The 16,850-nt window shown below is 46.5% G+C and overlaps 1 protein-coding gene across 1 annotated transcript in view; it reads right to left on the reverse strand.

Moving 5' to 3' along the window:
* Nucleotides 1-2,467: 2,467 nt before the first annotated feature.
* The window catches only part of LOC121597080 (disks large 1 tumor suppressor protein), a 38,292-nt gene continuing 23,909 nt past the window's right edge, over nt 2,468-16,850 (reverse strand). The window contains exons 5-18 of the mRNA XM_041922595.1: nt 15,253-15,285; nt 14,848-15,123; nt 14,134-14,756; nt 13,978-14,053; nt 11,026-11,163; nt 10,800-10,948; nt 10,439-10,727; nt 10,201-10,306; nt 9,646-9,690; nt 6,277-6,360; nt 4,461-4,607; nt 4,097-4,379; nt 3,913-4,004; nt 2,468-3,830 (exon numbers count right to left, since the gene is read on the reverse strand). Of these exons, the coding sequence (XP_041778529.1) occupies nt 3,724-3,830; nt 3,913-4,004; nt 4,097-4,379; nt 4,461-4,607; nt 6,277-6,360; nt 9,646-9,690; nt 10,201-10,306; nt 10,439-10,727; nt 10,800-10,948; nt 11,026-11,163; nt 13,978-14,053; nt 14,134-14,756; nt 14,848-15,123; nt 15,253-15,285 (2,448 nt within the window). The 3' untranslated portion in view covers nt 2,468-3,723. The remainder of the gene's footprint in view (nt 3,831-3,912; nt 4,005-4,096; nt 4,380-4,460; nt 4,608-6,276; nt 6,361-9,645; nt 9,691-10,200; nt 10,307-10,438; nt 10,728-10,799; nt 10,949-11,025; nt 11,164-13,977; nt 14,054-14,133; nt 14,757-14,847; nt 15,124-15,252; nt 15,286-16,850) is intronic.

Here is a 16,850-nt window from a genome sequence, read left to right on the forward strand (position 1 = left end):
TTACACACACGCACAGACAAACACACACTCACGCAAACACTATCTAAACCGTTGGATTTGCATTTGCTTTTACTTGTTTTGCTTTCTCCTTTTTTCGCTTTGTTATTTTTGTCATTTGTTTGTTTGTGTTTTTTTTTTACTGTTTTGTTGTGTTCTTCTTCTTCTTTTGTATATATGTGTGTGAGTGGGTGTTTGTGTGTATATATATATATTTGCTTTTGCTGTTTCGTCTAAAGAGGTCTAAAAGTGTTGTGGACTTAATTTTCTCGGGAATCGATTGTATGTGTTTTCGTTTTTCTTTTTGTTTCGTTCAATTTCCATTTTGTTTCTTCTTATTTCCCTCTTTTTTGCTTGCTGCTTCATCTGCTTGCGCTCACCCAGGCGCTAAGCGTTGGGGCACCGGGTGCTTGCGGAGGAGAGAACAAAAACAAAACAATGCAATTTGCAATAAACGAGAATGAGGAACGATTTAAAACCCAAAATACAATAACTGTGGATTTTCAACAGTGTCGCTTTGCTGGCGCGGGTTGCAATGTTTTTCTTTTACTATTATTATTTTCTTTTTTGTCATTATTTTTCTTCAGCTTTGCTCTAGCACTTCAACGTCTTCGCCCTGTTTGGCCTAGCTGTTTGAGCGGCACAGTGGTGAGCCCCCCTCCCTCCCCCGCTTTGGCTGCACAAACAAACAACGAACCTACGGTACCCCTGTAGCGGGTGGGGCGCTCGCCAGAGGCTTATGGCGAGACACGGCGCGAGTCGGGCGAGAAGAAGCAAACACCGGGAAATGAAACAACCTCCTACCAGCTTTTGGCACACTGTCCCTCGGCGCGGGACGGGTGGGACGGAACAAAGTGGGGTGGGTTAAATAGGGATAGAGAGAGAGAAAGAGAGAGAGATAGAGCGAGAGAAGGGGAAGGGTGTGAGGTGGGGTGGAAGGATATTTCTTTACACTACGATCGACGGTAAACGGTTCAAAATGATGCTTTCCACGTGCCTCTGGTCCAACGTTTTGGTCGAATTAGTATGTTTACGTTACGAATTAGTGGTATGTACACACACACACTCGTGTACACACGAACACAAAGGATCCCAAAATACTGAATGGTTGGCTGTTTGAGAACCGCCAACTTCACACTTCACGTTCCAGCCAAAAATTGTGCAACAATTTCCGACCGTTTTTCATTCCCAGCTTGCCCAGAACGGAACTTCCGTTTGCTTCCCTATTTTCTGTTAACCCGGTCTTCCCACCAGCTCTTTGTCATGATTGTCCGCTAATAGAAGTGTGTGTGTGTGTGAGTGTGTGAATTCTGTGCTGTTTTAGTATTGACCTCGATCGTGTGCATTATTGCATACATTTTTAATTTTTGTCCCCCCAACACACACACATGCCTGCCCTTGGTTTTGTCTGTGGCGCTTACTTTTCGGCTGCCATGCTCTTGGGTGGTTATGAGAGAGGTGTCTCAGGCAGCTGGGGGAAACTGTGGCAGTGAGGAACGATCCCGCTGTACGCTTTCGATCCGCTAACTTGCTTATATTACTGTCAAGTGTTATGGTTTGTGTTTTTTTTTGTTTATTGTGTTTTATTCTGCTACTAATAATACATGCTACTTGCTGACCACCTGGCGGCACACCACCAAAAAAAAAAAAGAACGAAAAGCTGAAACAGCATGCCCAAAAACCAAGGTGGCGAACAAACGGAGCGCGGCAGCGCCGCCACCGCCGGGCAAACTACAAATAAAAACGAACGCCTATACGCACATCTCCTACACACACACACATACACATACACACGCACGTAACGGGTAAAATCTTCTCTGCTCGGGCCCCGCTTGGCCTGTGTTACAGTTAAAATAAAATTATTATTCAATAATAATGCTTTTCTAAAAACAAAACGGAAAATCACTAATTACACATTGCGCGTTTCTTTTCTTTTGCTCTCTCTCTCTCTCGTCTCTCTCTCTCTCTCTCTTTCTCTCTCTCTCTCTCGTGTGTGTGTGTGTGTATGTGTGTGTGTTAGCTTCCCAAGAATACGCATAACGCCGCATGGCGTGGCAATTAAGAAACGATGCCTTTGCCATGTATAGAGCGCTTTTCCCAAATCTGCAACCTTTTGCTTCTCTCTCTCTCTCTCCCTCTCTCTCCCTCGCTTCTACTTCTTCTTTTTCGCGCATATTGTGTGTGTTTTTGTTTTCTCTTCTGTTGGTTTGTTTGCGATTTTCCTCATTGTGCAAAAGCCAAAAAAAAAAGGAATAAACAATTGGTTCGAGCTCTGTTTTCTCTAATAGTAAACCGATTTCCCTTTACAAACGTAACCGCACGCACACACTCACACACACAGCCACACACAGTTGTATTTCTTTCTATACAATTAACCCCCCACGCCCCTGCCGCTGCTCCTGCGACCAAACTGAGCGGGAAAACAGACAGCCAACACGAGCACAGTTTCCGATTCTAAGTAGTCTAAGTATTCGATATAAATACGTTCAAGTTTATTACTCTGCGTGTGTATGTGTGTGTGTGTGTGTGGAGGGGTTTCCGAGGCTGCCCATGTCCGGCCGCTATAGCTGCGCTTTTGCCGTTTTGCATTTTTTTGTTGAAGTTTTGTGTTTTCTTTTTTATCCCATTCCTCAGCACCTTTTTTTTTTTTGTTTCTTTGACTCGCTGACCCAACTCTCTCTCTCTCTCTCTCTCTCTTTCTTTCTGACTGTGTAGTTAAGATTTTTGCTAGCTACTGCCTCCTCCCCTCCACCCCCCCCCCCCCCCCCTCTCGATTCGTCATCCGAAAAACCTTCACTAAATAACAACAGTTTGCACCCCTTTAACCATCTCTCTCTCTCTTTATCTATCTCTCTCTATCTCTCTGTTGCTCTCTTTCTTTCACACAAACTTCAGTGTGGTTTGATTGAGACGCCGGTCGCCCTCCGTTCGCCTACCTTCTTCCTTCCTACTTGCGCTTTCTCTCTCCTCTTTCTGCCTCTCTCTTGCTCTCTCACTTTCTCTCTCTCGCTACAATACAATTTAATTTTAATGGGTGCTAAATGACAAAACGCTTCCTTCGATACGTTTTACGAAAGTATGAAGAAAACATAAAAAACGGCTTCCCCTCTCTCTCTCTCTCTCTCTCTCTCTCTCTGCCGCTTACTCTCTCTTTCGCTCTGCTCGCTCTTCACATCTATTTTTTAGTAACAATTGTGTGTGTGTGTCGATTTTTTCTTTTTATGTAATAGTTGCCCGGTTTTTTTTTTTGCTTTTTTTCTTGCTTTTCTACGTGATGCTGCTCTCCCCCGCGCTTTCTCCCTCTCTCTCTCTCTCTCTCTCTCTCTCTCTCTCTCTCTGTCTCGCTCTCAATGTGTGTTTGGGTGTAGATGTGTGTGAGGGGAGGGGGGTGTAATTTTTTTTTCTACTTTCTGCCCTCCCCTTCCCTCGACTCGCTTCTCTTCGCATTTTCCCGGGGTGGGGGGGGGGGCAGGGAGCGTCATATTTGGGGAGGGGAGATGGGGGGGATAGGTAGTTCTGTGTGTTTGTTAAGCGCATCCACTCCCATGCTCACAACGCAACCCGCGCACTCGCTCCCTCCGCTCTGCTGCTGCTGGGGTCGGGAGGTCCTTGTGGTCGCCCGGAACGCGGTCAATGGGGCCCGGCGGTGGCCGACGAGGAGGAGGTGCGGGACACGGGACGGGCGCGCATATTTGGTGGCAGCGTCCAGGTGATGCTTGCCTGCGGTCATAGAGATTCCTTCGACGGCACCCAGATCGTCGGGCCGCCCTGCGACCAGATGACGTTCTTCACCTTGCTGTAGATCTCCTCGATCGTGTCGCCTTGCACAATGGCTAGTGTAGGGGTAGAGGGGGAAATGGAAGCATTAGCTTGCGGTGGAACAACGCCGCAGCACGGCGGCGGTAGCAACCTTACCGGTAAAGTATTCGCCAAACTCGTGCTCCATCTTAAGCGTCCGCTCGTAGGTTTTCTTCGCCTGCTCCTCCGTCATGCGCCGGTTCATCTCCCTGCGGGGGAAGAAAAAAAGGAAGGGGAAACGCAATGGTTAGATTGCACTTGTGCTCGAACGGTTTCGCTCCACCGCGGCCACCAAACGTACATGATCGACTCGACCGACAGCGGCTTGATGAAGATGGCGATCGGGTAGAGCTGGGCGACCTGCAGCCGCTTGATCGCGTTGCCCGACACGTCCAGGATGCAGTGCTTGCCCTTCTCGGCGACCTCGCGCACCGACGCGACCGACGTGCCGTACAGGTTGTCGTTGTACTGGCCCGCCTCGATGAACAGATGGTTCTGGATGTCCTTCTCCATCTGCTCGCGGGACGCGATGAAATGGTAGTCCCGCCCGTCCACCTCGTAGTCGCGCTTCGGGCGCGTTGTATCTATGGGTAGGGGGGAGAAGAAACAGTGTTACACAGCTAGCTGACACACACACACGCACACAGCATTCGGAAGCAACTTACGCGGCACACACGAGCCGAACTTATTCGGATACTCCGAGATCAGGTCGTCGTTGATGCGGTCCTTCAACGGGCCCAGTATGATGACCGGGCGGGTGTAGCTGATCTGCAGGCGCTGCAACGGCTCGTACGACAGGATATTTTCCTCCGCTGGGATGGTAAAGAGAGAGAGAGAAAGAAACAAGGCGTTAGAAATAGTACAGGTGAAACGTGGCTTTCCTTTTGCTTTTGCGTGGTGCTTCGATAGCCCAAAAACATAGCTCGAAACGGTGCTCGAAAGTAACAGTGGGCCACCCACAACACAGCCATACACGCACACACACACACATAACGACAAACACCGCTTTAGTGCAACGAGAAACGATTTTTGAAACGAACAAAACAGCCAAAGCCATCCGCACACCGAACAGACGCGTGAGGCGTATCATCATGCCGGGAATAGGTTGCAGTTCATTTAAGAAAAACACAGCAAAAAAAAACAGAGAGAAGAAAAAAGCCACGAAACGGAGAACCATGCGAGAAGATACTGGAGTAAAATATTAAAAATAAAATAAAAGAATAATATCTAAACATAAAATTGAAAATAAAATTAACAAACAACGAAAAAAGCAAGAGAAATTGAAGCAAGAAACTGAAATGAAAACACTGTAAATGAATTTCTACTAAAAAATATACCTTTTACTTCAAGGCAAATTGAGCTACAACGAGTAATTGAACAAAATGAAGCATTTACAGGGTTCGTCTCGCTTAATCGGACTAAATGCTACAGCAAGAAAATATTTGCTCACACTTCCAACAGACATGCACTCAAAAGCCGAAACCAAACACAATACAAACATGCACTAAACCGGTTCGCACATCCACAACGATGTAAGATGTTTCCAATTGGCGGAAGCAGCAAACAACGGGGCGAAACAAAAAGTGTATCGTTTTCGTAGCAACTTTTCAGCTCGAACGGACACCGGAATCGCTGCCTCGGCAAAACCCCAAAAGCCAATCCCTTCCCCCCTCATAACGCAACGTAACATCCCTTTTTGTGATGGGACGAGAAAATAAAACAGTAAAACTCCCCGCTACTAAGAGAAAAAGAATAAAAACTAAAAGAAACGGGAATAAAAAATCGCGAAACAGGAACAGGAACAACTCGATACTAAAAGCAAGCAAAACGATGATTGTACCCTCCTGGTCTGTGACTAAAAAGCTGCCCTTTTTGCGTAAATAGACCGTACAAGAGACGTTGCCAACCGAATCGAGAAAGAGAGAGGGGCGTAAAAAAAGGAATTGGGGACGTGGGGAGGTGGATGCGAGGGAAGAAACAAACAAACAAACGAACAAAAAACACAGCACATGTGCGATGAATCAGCGAGATGCACAAAACTCCACAAGAACAACAACGGTGGTGACAACGGATGGGAGCAAAATGAGCGAACAAGAGCGGGAAAGTAACAGAACGGAGTAACGCCTGGAGAAGTGGAGCAGTGAGCAGTGGTGGTAGAAATGCAGTAAAATGAACGTGGTGAACGTGGGCGACCAGAGCGATGGAAGAAAGAGGGAAGGTACGAGCGGTGAAATGGAGAAAAAACAAATGGAAACTCAACTGCCGAAAAGGGAAGCAACTCTAGAAAGGGAAGTTGAACAGTGAACCAAAACAACGGAAGAAGAACAACAATAAAAAACACAAATCGGAACGGAAATGAGATAACCAAAACAACAACGTGATAGAGAAAAGAGAGAAAGAGAAAGACAGCCTCATCAGGAAAAGGAAGAGACGGTCAGAAAATCTGGCCGAACACGCGTGCCCGTTGGATGGCAGACTTACAGTCAGCATAGTTATTCTCCAGGTAGATAAGAGTTATCTGCTCCATGTCAGGTAATTCCACGCGGTAGATTATTTCACCACCACCTGGACAGGAAGAAGAGATACAGATTAAGTGTATAGAAACAGAAAGAAAGAGAGAGAGAGAGAGAGAGAAAGAGAAAGAGAGAAAGAGAGAGATAGAAAATGAAAGAGACAGACAGAAGCACAATTGAAAGAGGAAAGAAGAGGTGAAACGCAAAGAAGAACCAAAAAAGAAACGAAGTGAGAGATTGGTGAAAGAAAAAAAAAGAAAATACAACCAAACACGGAGTAAAAAGAGGAGCGATCAAGAGAAGACAGACAGAGAAAGAGCGAGATGAGAAAAGATACTGATGAAGAAGAAAACAACGTCCCAAAAAAAACTGAAAGTGGACCTAAATCTCGTCAGCACCATCTATCAGCTAGAGATGGCACAGGCACAGTGAAGTCGTGAGACGGTAGAAAGTATGTGACCGATATCAGGATAGGTGAGTAACTCTGTATTCTTTCGGGAAGCGCAACTAAGGCGGTGCTCTGACAGCAAACGAACAAGACATCAGACTCGAACGAACGTATATGTATGGAGGTGCACCGTCAGACACTCACCAACAAACAAATTCACGAGCCTGTCACTCAGTGCTGTAAAATGTGACAGTCAATGTCATAAAAAAATCTGACTGAAACAAAATCCATGTCAGTGTCACGAACTCAATTGTGATGATCAGAGGTGATGCTCAAAACGGTTGATGTGACCAATGCAAACTTCGTGACATTTTGGTCAGAGTGACAACTTGGTCAGTCACTATGTCATGGCTTTTTTTTACTGTGACCAGTTCTGCAAAAATGTCACTGACATAATCATGACAAATTCCGACTCCGAAAACGATAAAGAATTTGAGCGAGAAAGCATGCTCATTTTTCTGCTCGGGACCACTCGCACGCCCCGCATATCTCCAATGATGTGATGATCACAAGACAGAAATGTCGCGACCAAGTGAGTTACCAAGAGTTGGGGTGCTAAAAAAATATCGCCAAGCGTGTGATTGGTCCACCAACTGATTGATTCTCACCCCTGATCATCACAGATGTGTACGTGAGCTGACTTGAACTCAACATTCCAGTTATAAGTGTTGGTGACTGAAACAATAGCCGGTCTCATGGTACAGTCGTCAACTCGTACGACTTAACAACATGCCCGTCATGGGTTCAAGCCCCAAATAGACCGTGCCGCCATACGTAGGACTGACTATCCTGCTATGGGGGGAAATCAATAAGTCACTGAAAGCCAACCCCACAAGTGTGTTGGCAGGCCTTGACCGGCATCGGTTGTTGAGCCAAAGAAGAAGAAGAAGACTGAAACAGTGGCATTTGGCAGCACGCACATGAAAACAGTCACATCCAGAAAAAAGGATTATGCTTGCGGCAGCATTGACTCAAGCACTCGTATGTCGCTTTCGGCATGTCATGGCGCTCTTTCATTGAGTATGAGCAATGCACATCAAGCTACCATGCATATGTTCATTCTACGGTGGGTAGAATTCGATTCGGAATATTTTCAAGTTTGTGTACGTAGTTTGACTGTTTTTTTTTTTCTTCATAAAATTTCGTGTAAACTACGTATTGCTTTAACAAATAATGATTACAAATGAATGGAATGCTTCACAATCTATTGAAATGTAAAATATACAGGCTTAAAACGTATAAACATGTTAAGGCCGGACTACATTGATCGTACTCCGTAGTGTAATTTTTGTGAACGAGTACGCCCTCTAGTGGCGGCGGGTTGTAGCTAGATGCTGGTATAATGTATCTGCCAAAACACGTTCTGGGTCGAGGAGGCTATAATTTTACCCAACGATGGATTGATATTGGAAGATGCGGAGAAATGTTGCCCAGCACTTTATATGAGTGACGATTTGTTCAACAATAACAATTAGCGGTCTACTTTGTTGCAATTTATGAACGTTTATCAACATTTCAAACGTAGCTTGGTCGAAGCTTGATGAGACACCAAGTATGAATGATTTTGACACATAAGTTATACCGACATCTAGCCTGCGCTGGTCGTCGCCAGATGCGCTAGTGAAAATAAAAATTACACTAACGAGTACGGGCAATGTCCCCCGGCCTTAAGACATCGAATAGAGGGCAGAGCACTTATCAGACAGATGTTTGTTTGTCCCATTAGATGGCTGGCCAGAGCGCCGCCTAAGTACACCAATCACCACAATCAAACCGCAACCGTAATCTTATTGGAAACACTTTACATACAAAACTGAAAACACGTATTCAAATAAAAAAAAACAGACCGGAAAACAATAAGAAAGCAAAAGGGTAACTGATAAACTGTACGGAGAGCTAGATTGGCCGCTCAATGCATCCTCAATGCCCCGAAACCAATGGTGGCACAACACATCTGCAAACCATCAACTTGAAAGGTCGCCTATAAATACCGGAGTAACAATCGGAGCAAAGAAAAACCCCAACCGTCGAAAAAACAAAGATAAAACGAAATTAAAAGGAAAAACTAAAAACCAAATATTAAAACTATAACACATCACACACACACACGCACACACGTAGAAGATTCGAAGCTCCTCTCGAATGGTAAGAGCAAAGTTAGAAACAACTTGCGAAGCACATTGGGGTGGAGAGGGTGGTGAAACACACGAGCCCGGGCGGGCGAGCGTTTCAATGAGCGTTTCCCTATCGGACGGTACGAAGAAAAAGGCTGACAAAACGTGATAACAAAAGCCAAAACAAACAAACAAACAAAAAACTCCGGTACAACTTACCTTCCGCGTTCGCGTCTTCTTGTGTGTAGCAAAGCATGAAAGCTGGAAATGGATTGGAGATGACGATTAGAGTATTCAGAGACGGCGTGTGGGTGTGTGTTTTTTTGTATTATTTTTTTGTTGCGATTTTGTCAGAGGAGTGTTGTTGTGTTGCCTAGAATTATTAGAGCTACCGTTTGAGCGGAGGAGAGGGGTGAGGGGTTTAACCCCGTTCAGAGCGCTGTCTGTACTGTTATTTGATTTTTTTTTGTTTGTGCGCGCGTACCAGGTTCGTCGCCTAACGAAAAAGTTCTTTCTTTCGTTTTTTTAAATATTTGTATGTATGTGTGCAGATTTTTAAAAGCGTGCGTACACAAGTTTTCAAGCAGAAGCTACAAGACGTTGGATCCAAACAATAAAGAAGGAACACAAATAGAATAGGCTCGTAACAAAAACAAAACACCACCACCAAACACTTATGACAGCTCGCTATGGGGAGGGGTAAGGGAAATGGAGCACTGTGACGATGGGTGGAGATGGGAAGTGGGACCATGTGTTTTTTGGGGACATCACTTACGCTGCTCGGTATCATGGTGATTGGGATCGCTCAGGTTGCCGTTGGCTGGCCGAGGCGAATCGAAAACGCACACAAACAAACACGTGGCGCATGGGTGGTGGGAGTTGGTGGGAGCACGGCGCCGGGGACGGACACGGCAGACAGATGGTTTGACCCGGTGGCCACGCAGATGGAGTTGAGCGGGAGTATGAGTATGAAGGAGCACGAAAGGGGAACACATACATATAAAAACGAAACACAGAAAAAAAGGGAAAAAGAAAAGAAACACGTGTAAATAGCGGCGCATGAGCTGCAGGGTGCGGTGCGGGCGAGCCTGACGGAAGTGTGACGGGGCGTGACGGCTTCCAAGGAAGGACGATGGTGCACGGTGCACACACACACATACAACTCTATAGGGAGGGGGGAGGGGGGGGGGCGAGAGAGCAAAAACAAAACATCGAAACAGAAAACAAACAGCCCGTGGCAACACACAATCGTCACACAGCATCCCGGGAGCCAGGGGGATGATCGAAAGACGGGGGGGGGGGGGGGGGGGTTTGTGGGGTGGTCATCAACTTACGCTCCTGGTCGATCCGTCCTCGTTCTTGTCGTCTTTGCTCTTCATGAACGGGAACCGGCGGGAGAAGGAGAAGTTTTTCTTTTTGCGATCCAGCGTCGACACCTGCGGAAAGAAAGGGTGAGAGAAACAAACGGGGCACAGGCCGCCCCCGGTTCTCGATTAGTCGTCTGCTGCCTGCCCACCTCCATCCACGTGTTGCGCCGTGCGACCGCGAGTGTCACGGGCGACATTCACCTCCTCCCCGCCCGCTGGCGATACCTTTTCCAGGTTGTTGTTGTTGTTGTTCGCGCCGGCATGCCCCTGGAACTTGACGCTGCGGTCGCGGGCCCGCTGCTTGCGCTCCCAGCGCCGCTTCGACGGCACGATGCCGATGCTTTCCTCCTCGTCCTCGCCGATCACGCGCCGCGCCTGCCACCATTCGTCGTCGGACGCGTTCGTCACGTGCAGTATGTCGCCGTGCCGGAACTGGAGGCCGCGCGTCGGCAGCCCGTCGTCCCGGTTCGGGTCGTAGTCGAACAGGGCGCTGCAAGGGCGGAACGATTAGTGGCCTGCCACACTCGCCTAGAGCGGGTGCCAACATCTGGCGGATACTTACCGGACGTAGAGCGTGCGCTTCTGGGTGGTGCGCAGCAGCGTGCCGGTACCGGCTGCGACCGCCTGCTTCAGCTCCTGGATGCGCTGCTCGAACCGGTTGTAGTCTTCCGGCCGGTACTGCACAACCAACGTGACCGTGCCGCCGGCGTTCTGGGGATTTATTTCGGAGAGACGGGGGGGAAAGCATGATTAGTACGTGGAGCAGGAAGAAAGGAGAGAGAGCTTACCTTCAGTGCCTGGGCGGCATCCTCGTGCGACGCATTCGCCAGGCTAATGCCATTGACGGACAGCAGCTGGTCGCCGCGCTTTAGCTCGCCGCCGAGATCGGCCGCACCGCCGGCCAGCACGTACGACACAAAGATTCCCTGTCGAAGGAGAGAAGGATAAGCAGAGAGAGAGAGAGAGATTTAATTGAAAGGCGATTGAGTAGAATGCACACAAGCACTCGGGCGGCTTCTTGCTCGATATCAAAGAACATTTCTCCCACACTTTGTGTTTGTGATGTATTATTCCAACACTTCTTCCAACCAACATCACGGAAACATCATTAGGACCTTCGTGAAAACTCCAAGCTTCAGCTCAAGGCGCCGGAAGATCATAAACAATTCAAGTATAAAGTGTGAAAGTCTCTCCAAATTGTATCACGACCTTATCCCTGTGCCCTGCATAATGTCAACGGACAACTCTGGGTGTAGTTTTAGGTTGCCCAAACACAAAACAAGATTTTCAAGGGCATTGAGTGTAGTCTTAGGTAAATCTGATTCACATTCATGAATCTGAGTGAATCTGAATCTCAATTGGCAAGATTCATGAAACTCGAAAGAAGAATCAAACTAGAAAAATTCATTACTCTCATAAGTTTCATAATTCTCGACAGGTTCACAAATCTCCAGGGATTTGTACATCTCTCCAAAGATCCATAGAGCCTGAGCTTCTTGCAAAGATTCATAGAGCCTGAGACGGTCCCCCCATGCAAGGCTTGAACCCACGATGGACATGTTGTTAGGTCGTGCAAGTTAACCACTGTACCATGGGATCGTGTAAATTCAATATTTTGAAAATCATACTTTTCTTAACATGAATGAATCCCTGGAGAGCTATGCATGTTTTAGGATTCATGAATCTCTTGACCTTCATGAATTCTTGGAGATTGATGAATCTTAAGAGCAGTGCTGCAAAATGTCACTGTCAATGTCATAAAAAAATCTTAATGAAACAAAATCCATATCAGCATCACGTATTCAATTATGATAATAATCAGAGGTGATACTCAGAACAGTTGGTGTGACCAATACATGCCCATGACATGTTTGCGACCATCGCTTGGTCAGTCACTATGTAACGACTTTTTTTTTTTGCTGTGATCAGTTTTGCAAAATGTCACTGACATAGTCATGACAAATTTTAGCTGATTCAAAATCTTGTCACGAACTCTACTGTGATAATCAGAGGTGATACTCAAACAGTTGGTGCGACCATCACATGCTTGGTAACATTGTGTTCAACCTACTTTTGGTCCGTCACTTGGTCGTGACATTTTCAGTCGGTGATCATCGCGATGGTCATGGGAGATATGCGGTGCGTGCGACTGACTCTAAGCAACAAAATGAGCATGGTTACTCGCTCTGTTTGACTCGACAGACCATCAAACCAGACAGAGCGAGAATGCATGCTCATTTTGGTGCTTGGGACCACAAGCCAAGTATATTCCAAGAATGTCGTGATTATCACCGGGAGAAAACGTCATGACCAAGTGAGTGATCAAGAGTTGGGTGCTAAACAAAATGTCATCAAGCACGTGATTGATCCACTAACTATATGAGTCTCACCTCCTAATCATCTCAGTTGTGTACGTGACATTTGGCAGCACTGTTTACAGCCAGAAAAATGGTTACGCTTGTGACGACATTAAGCTTAACTTGTGAATCAGAGTATCGCGGGTGACTCAAGCACTCGCATATTGTGTTCAGCATGCCATGACACACTTTCGTTGAGTATCAGCAGTGAGCATCAAGCTACCACGGATATGTTCATTGTTTTCGTTGGTGAAAATCTCGTGATACTCTTGACATTTTGCAGCACTGCTTAAGAGATTCGTGATTTATTGGAGATTCGTGAATCTTTGGAAATTCGATTTTAGATTCGAATAACTCATCGCTGAAGATGCATGCCTCATTCGTAAATGATTCATTTGCCCGAATAAATGGTCCTTCACGCACAAGTCAGCTGTTTTTTCTTAGACAACAAATGATCCACTTTGTTGAGCGTTTGGGAGTTGAATGACGGCAATGGATGAGCGTGTAGCAGGGCTTAGTTTTTCGTGAAATAGTAGGTTCGTTCGTGAAATAGTAGCTACGACAAAGATTGATTTTTTTGCGTAGAAATGCCCGAAACATTGAGAAACGCAACAAACCTGCTTGCTTACTTTGTGCATGGATTTCACAACCAAAGTGTCAATTAAAAATTGTTGTTTAGTTTTAGTTTTGCGGAAGGTTCAATGCATCGTGCACCGCACGCATTTAGTGGTACAAAACAGATCTAAGGCAAAACTTCAATCAAAATACTTATGCATAAGGTTCGTTGCCACAATCGATTCCAAATGACGCACCAACACTAATAAGATAGGAAGATAGGCCGTGGCGCAATTATTTCATTGAATTTACAAGCAGCGCCAAATTGTCTCGTTAAATTTTGCCGATCCTTGTGACTGAGAGAGTTCTCCAGGCGCAAAGAACAAAGATACATACTAGACACAAAGAGAAGAGAACGACTGTCGTTTTATAGCTATATCTATAATGTAGCTTGCCTGCTGGATCGAATCGCGCACCTTTCAGGTTCGAAGAAGCAATGCGCATCACTAGTATTAACGTGCCAAACTTGCGTGGAATGTGCCTCATCTAACTCCCTCCGAAGACTAGCTCAGAAGGCTAGATACGCCTAACAGTATCCTTCTTCACAGATACAGATCTAAGATATCTAAGATATCTAAGATCTAAGATGTGTCAGATACTAACAGATAGGCCTACAGAGGGTGTGTAATTTTTCAAATTAAAGTACGCGCCTCACAATCTGACAAATCATAACCCTTATTAAACAAGTTATTCGTCCCAAGCCATCAATACTTTCAAGTAGGATGGAATCTCGTTTCCCTTAAATCTGTTGCTGCATCTGCCCCGTACCTGTCCATCCTCGCCGCCGACGATGTTGAAACCAAGCCCGGACGCTCCCTTGCGAATGACGATCGTGCGCGGCACCCTAAAACGCATAAAAAAGAGAAGCAAATTCAGTACCGAAGCTGGCGAACAACACATGGCGCTCTCTCCGCCTCCGCCTACCGCGTAATGTCCTCGCTGCTGACGGCGCGCGGCGTCCCGATCGGCATGCCCGTCTCCAGCACGTTCGACGACGCGTACCGGGACGAGCTGTTCTCCAGCCCGAACGCCGGCGAATGGGAGCGGGCCGTCGACGCCACCATCTCGGTATCGCCTCCGCCGGCCTCACCACCGCCGCCGCCGCCGCCGCCACCGCCAGCATCCGGCGACGCATGGTCGACCATGCTGACGCCGACACTGTTCATCGCGTTCGTCGAGAGCGAGTTCAGGTTGCTGATCGAGTTGGCGAGCGCCTGCAGTATGTTCGTCTTCTGCACGATCAGCGTCGCCCGGTTGGTGATCGCCTTGAGCGTCGCGACCGCCTCCTCGTGCACCACGTTCTCGAGATTGCGCTCTCCGCCGTCGGGCGTCCGGACCGCGATCAGCTTGTCGCCGACCGCGAGCCGCCCGTCGATGTGGGCCGCCCCGCCCTCCATGATCTTCGTCACGTAAATGCCGTTGTCGCCCGGGATGTGCTGGTTGCCGATGCCGCCCGCAATCGAGAAGCCGAGCCCCTTGCTGCCCTTCAGCAGCTCGATCTCCTCCAGCTTCGGGGCCTGGGCCGGTGGCCGCTTGCGCCGGATGTGCTGTGGAAGAGTGTGTGTGTGCGTTAGCGGGTGTATGTTTTTTTTCTTTTTTTTTTTCAAGATTTTTGGTGAGAACAGCCCCGCCACTTACCAGCGTTACACGATCGCCCGCCTGCTTGAGCGCATCGACCGCTTCGCCGTGCGTAACGTTCACCACGCGCACCTCGTTCACCGCCACGATGCAGTCGTTCACCTGCAGCCGGCCGTCGACGTGGGCCGCACCGCCCGGTATCACCTTGGTGATGTAGATCGACGCATCGAGATTGATGTGCGGGTTGTCGGTGCCGCCCGCGATCGAGAAGCCGAGCCCGGTCGAGCCACGGATCAGCGTGATCTCGTCGTACTCCCACGGTGAATCGCCATTCAGCTGCAGGAAAGGAAAAAAACAGCCCGGAAACGGTGCGTTAGTAAGGTTGAGGATGTAACGGTGGCGTAACGCTAGCGTAACGCTCAGCTTTTTGCGGCAAAGCGACCGGTGTAAAAGAAACGAGCTTACCTGTTTGGTGTCATTTGCATTCGATGTGGGAACCTGGGTTGCGAGAATGAGCGCACACACACACACACGGAAAAGAAGAAGAAGAAAAAAAACATTCGTCAGTTCAAGCTGGTGCGGGATGAAGCACGGCGGTAAGTGTTAGGGTAGGTTATTTGTAATCCTTTCGCTCGGTGTTAGTTTGTTTTCGTTTGCCCCAAAACCAATTTTCCCCTATATAAAGATTGCATACATGCAGGCGTTTTTTCTTCTTTAATAACGTAAGGCCCCTAAATGTATGCATCCGGTGGGACAAAAGTAGTTTTTTTAGCATTCTGGTCGCAGGAAATAGCTCGAACGCTCGTGGGGAGTTAAATAAAATGATTTTAAGGGAAATTAAAGAATAATCAATTAATTTGTAATGTGTTTTCGTCTATTGTAAATTATTTTGGAAAGACAGTGGGGATCGTTTTTTTTAAAGTAAAATATTTAAATTGTTACAACACTAACACGCCAAGCAACTAGTGAAAGAAACTGATAAACGTTAACACACACATACATAGAAACAACAGCAAACTACAACGAATTACAAAACTACTTGCGCTAGCAACTACTGTGTACTGTACCGTGTCCAGGCTGAACAAGGAGGAAACCTTCTTGAGGAATCCCCCACCACCTGCGCCTCCGCCGCCGTCCTGCTGACGTTTCTTTTTCCTTGTGGTCATACTTTTTTTTTGTTTCTTTGTTTTGTCCTTTGATTATTTGCTTCCTTTTACTCACTCCTCTCTCTCTCTCTCTCTCTCTCTCTCTCTCTCTCTTTCTTTTTTTTATTATCTTGTTTGTGTTATTTTATTTTTTTTTTGTTTCTATCAGTCACTTATGTTTTTTTGGAATCAGTTTGCTTTTTTTGTGAGTTTGTTGAATATGTGTAATGTCGTCTTCTTCTTCTTCTTTTTCTTCTTTGTTTTATATTTTCTACTATTACACCAATCGACTAGTGCCGGTCGTGCCCCACCGCGAGCAGTCTTTCACACACGTTAGCAACACATTTAAAGGGTAGAATAAATAAATAACCGCCGCCTGGGAAGGAGGTGCGGAAAATGCTACTCCTTAAAGCCGTAAAGCTACGAGGACTTTTTTTATCATATGTTTTGAGAAGAAAGTCGACAACAGTATACAAAAATGTAGTTTTGTACGCTTTATTTTGTTTTTTTTTAAGATTCAACAACTTTATTTCACTTCATCGTTAAGCACTGTACGCGCATACTCTTTTTCACAAACACATACACACTCACACAAGTAACATATAAATAAACTCACACACTCACACCTAGATTTTGTGAACAAAAAATAACAATATAAAGTGAAATCTGATTTTTTTTTCGTTTTAGCTTTCCACACTATAACAGCACAAACAATTATTAGACGGGATTTTTCTATTATCCATCAGCGCATCATACTTCAACTTGAGAGAATTGTTTGTGTGTGTATGTGTGGGCAAACGGGCCAAGCGCTGGCGGAAACCTATTACTCGACAATAACAATACTCAATTCCAGTAAGAACAAAAAAACGGAAGGGAAGTAGAAGGGGCTTTTGTATTATCTTCTTTCGACGGAACTAA

The sequence above is a fragment of the Anopheles merus genome, chromosome X (genome assembly GCF_017562075.2).
Source record: "Anopheles merus strain MAF chromosome X, AmerM5.1, whole genome shotgun sequence".
Taxonomy (NCBI): Eukaryota; Metazoa; Arthropoda; class Insecta; order Diptera; family Culicidae; genus Anopheles; species Anopheles merus.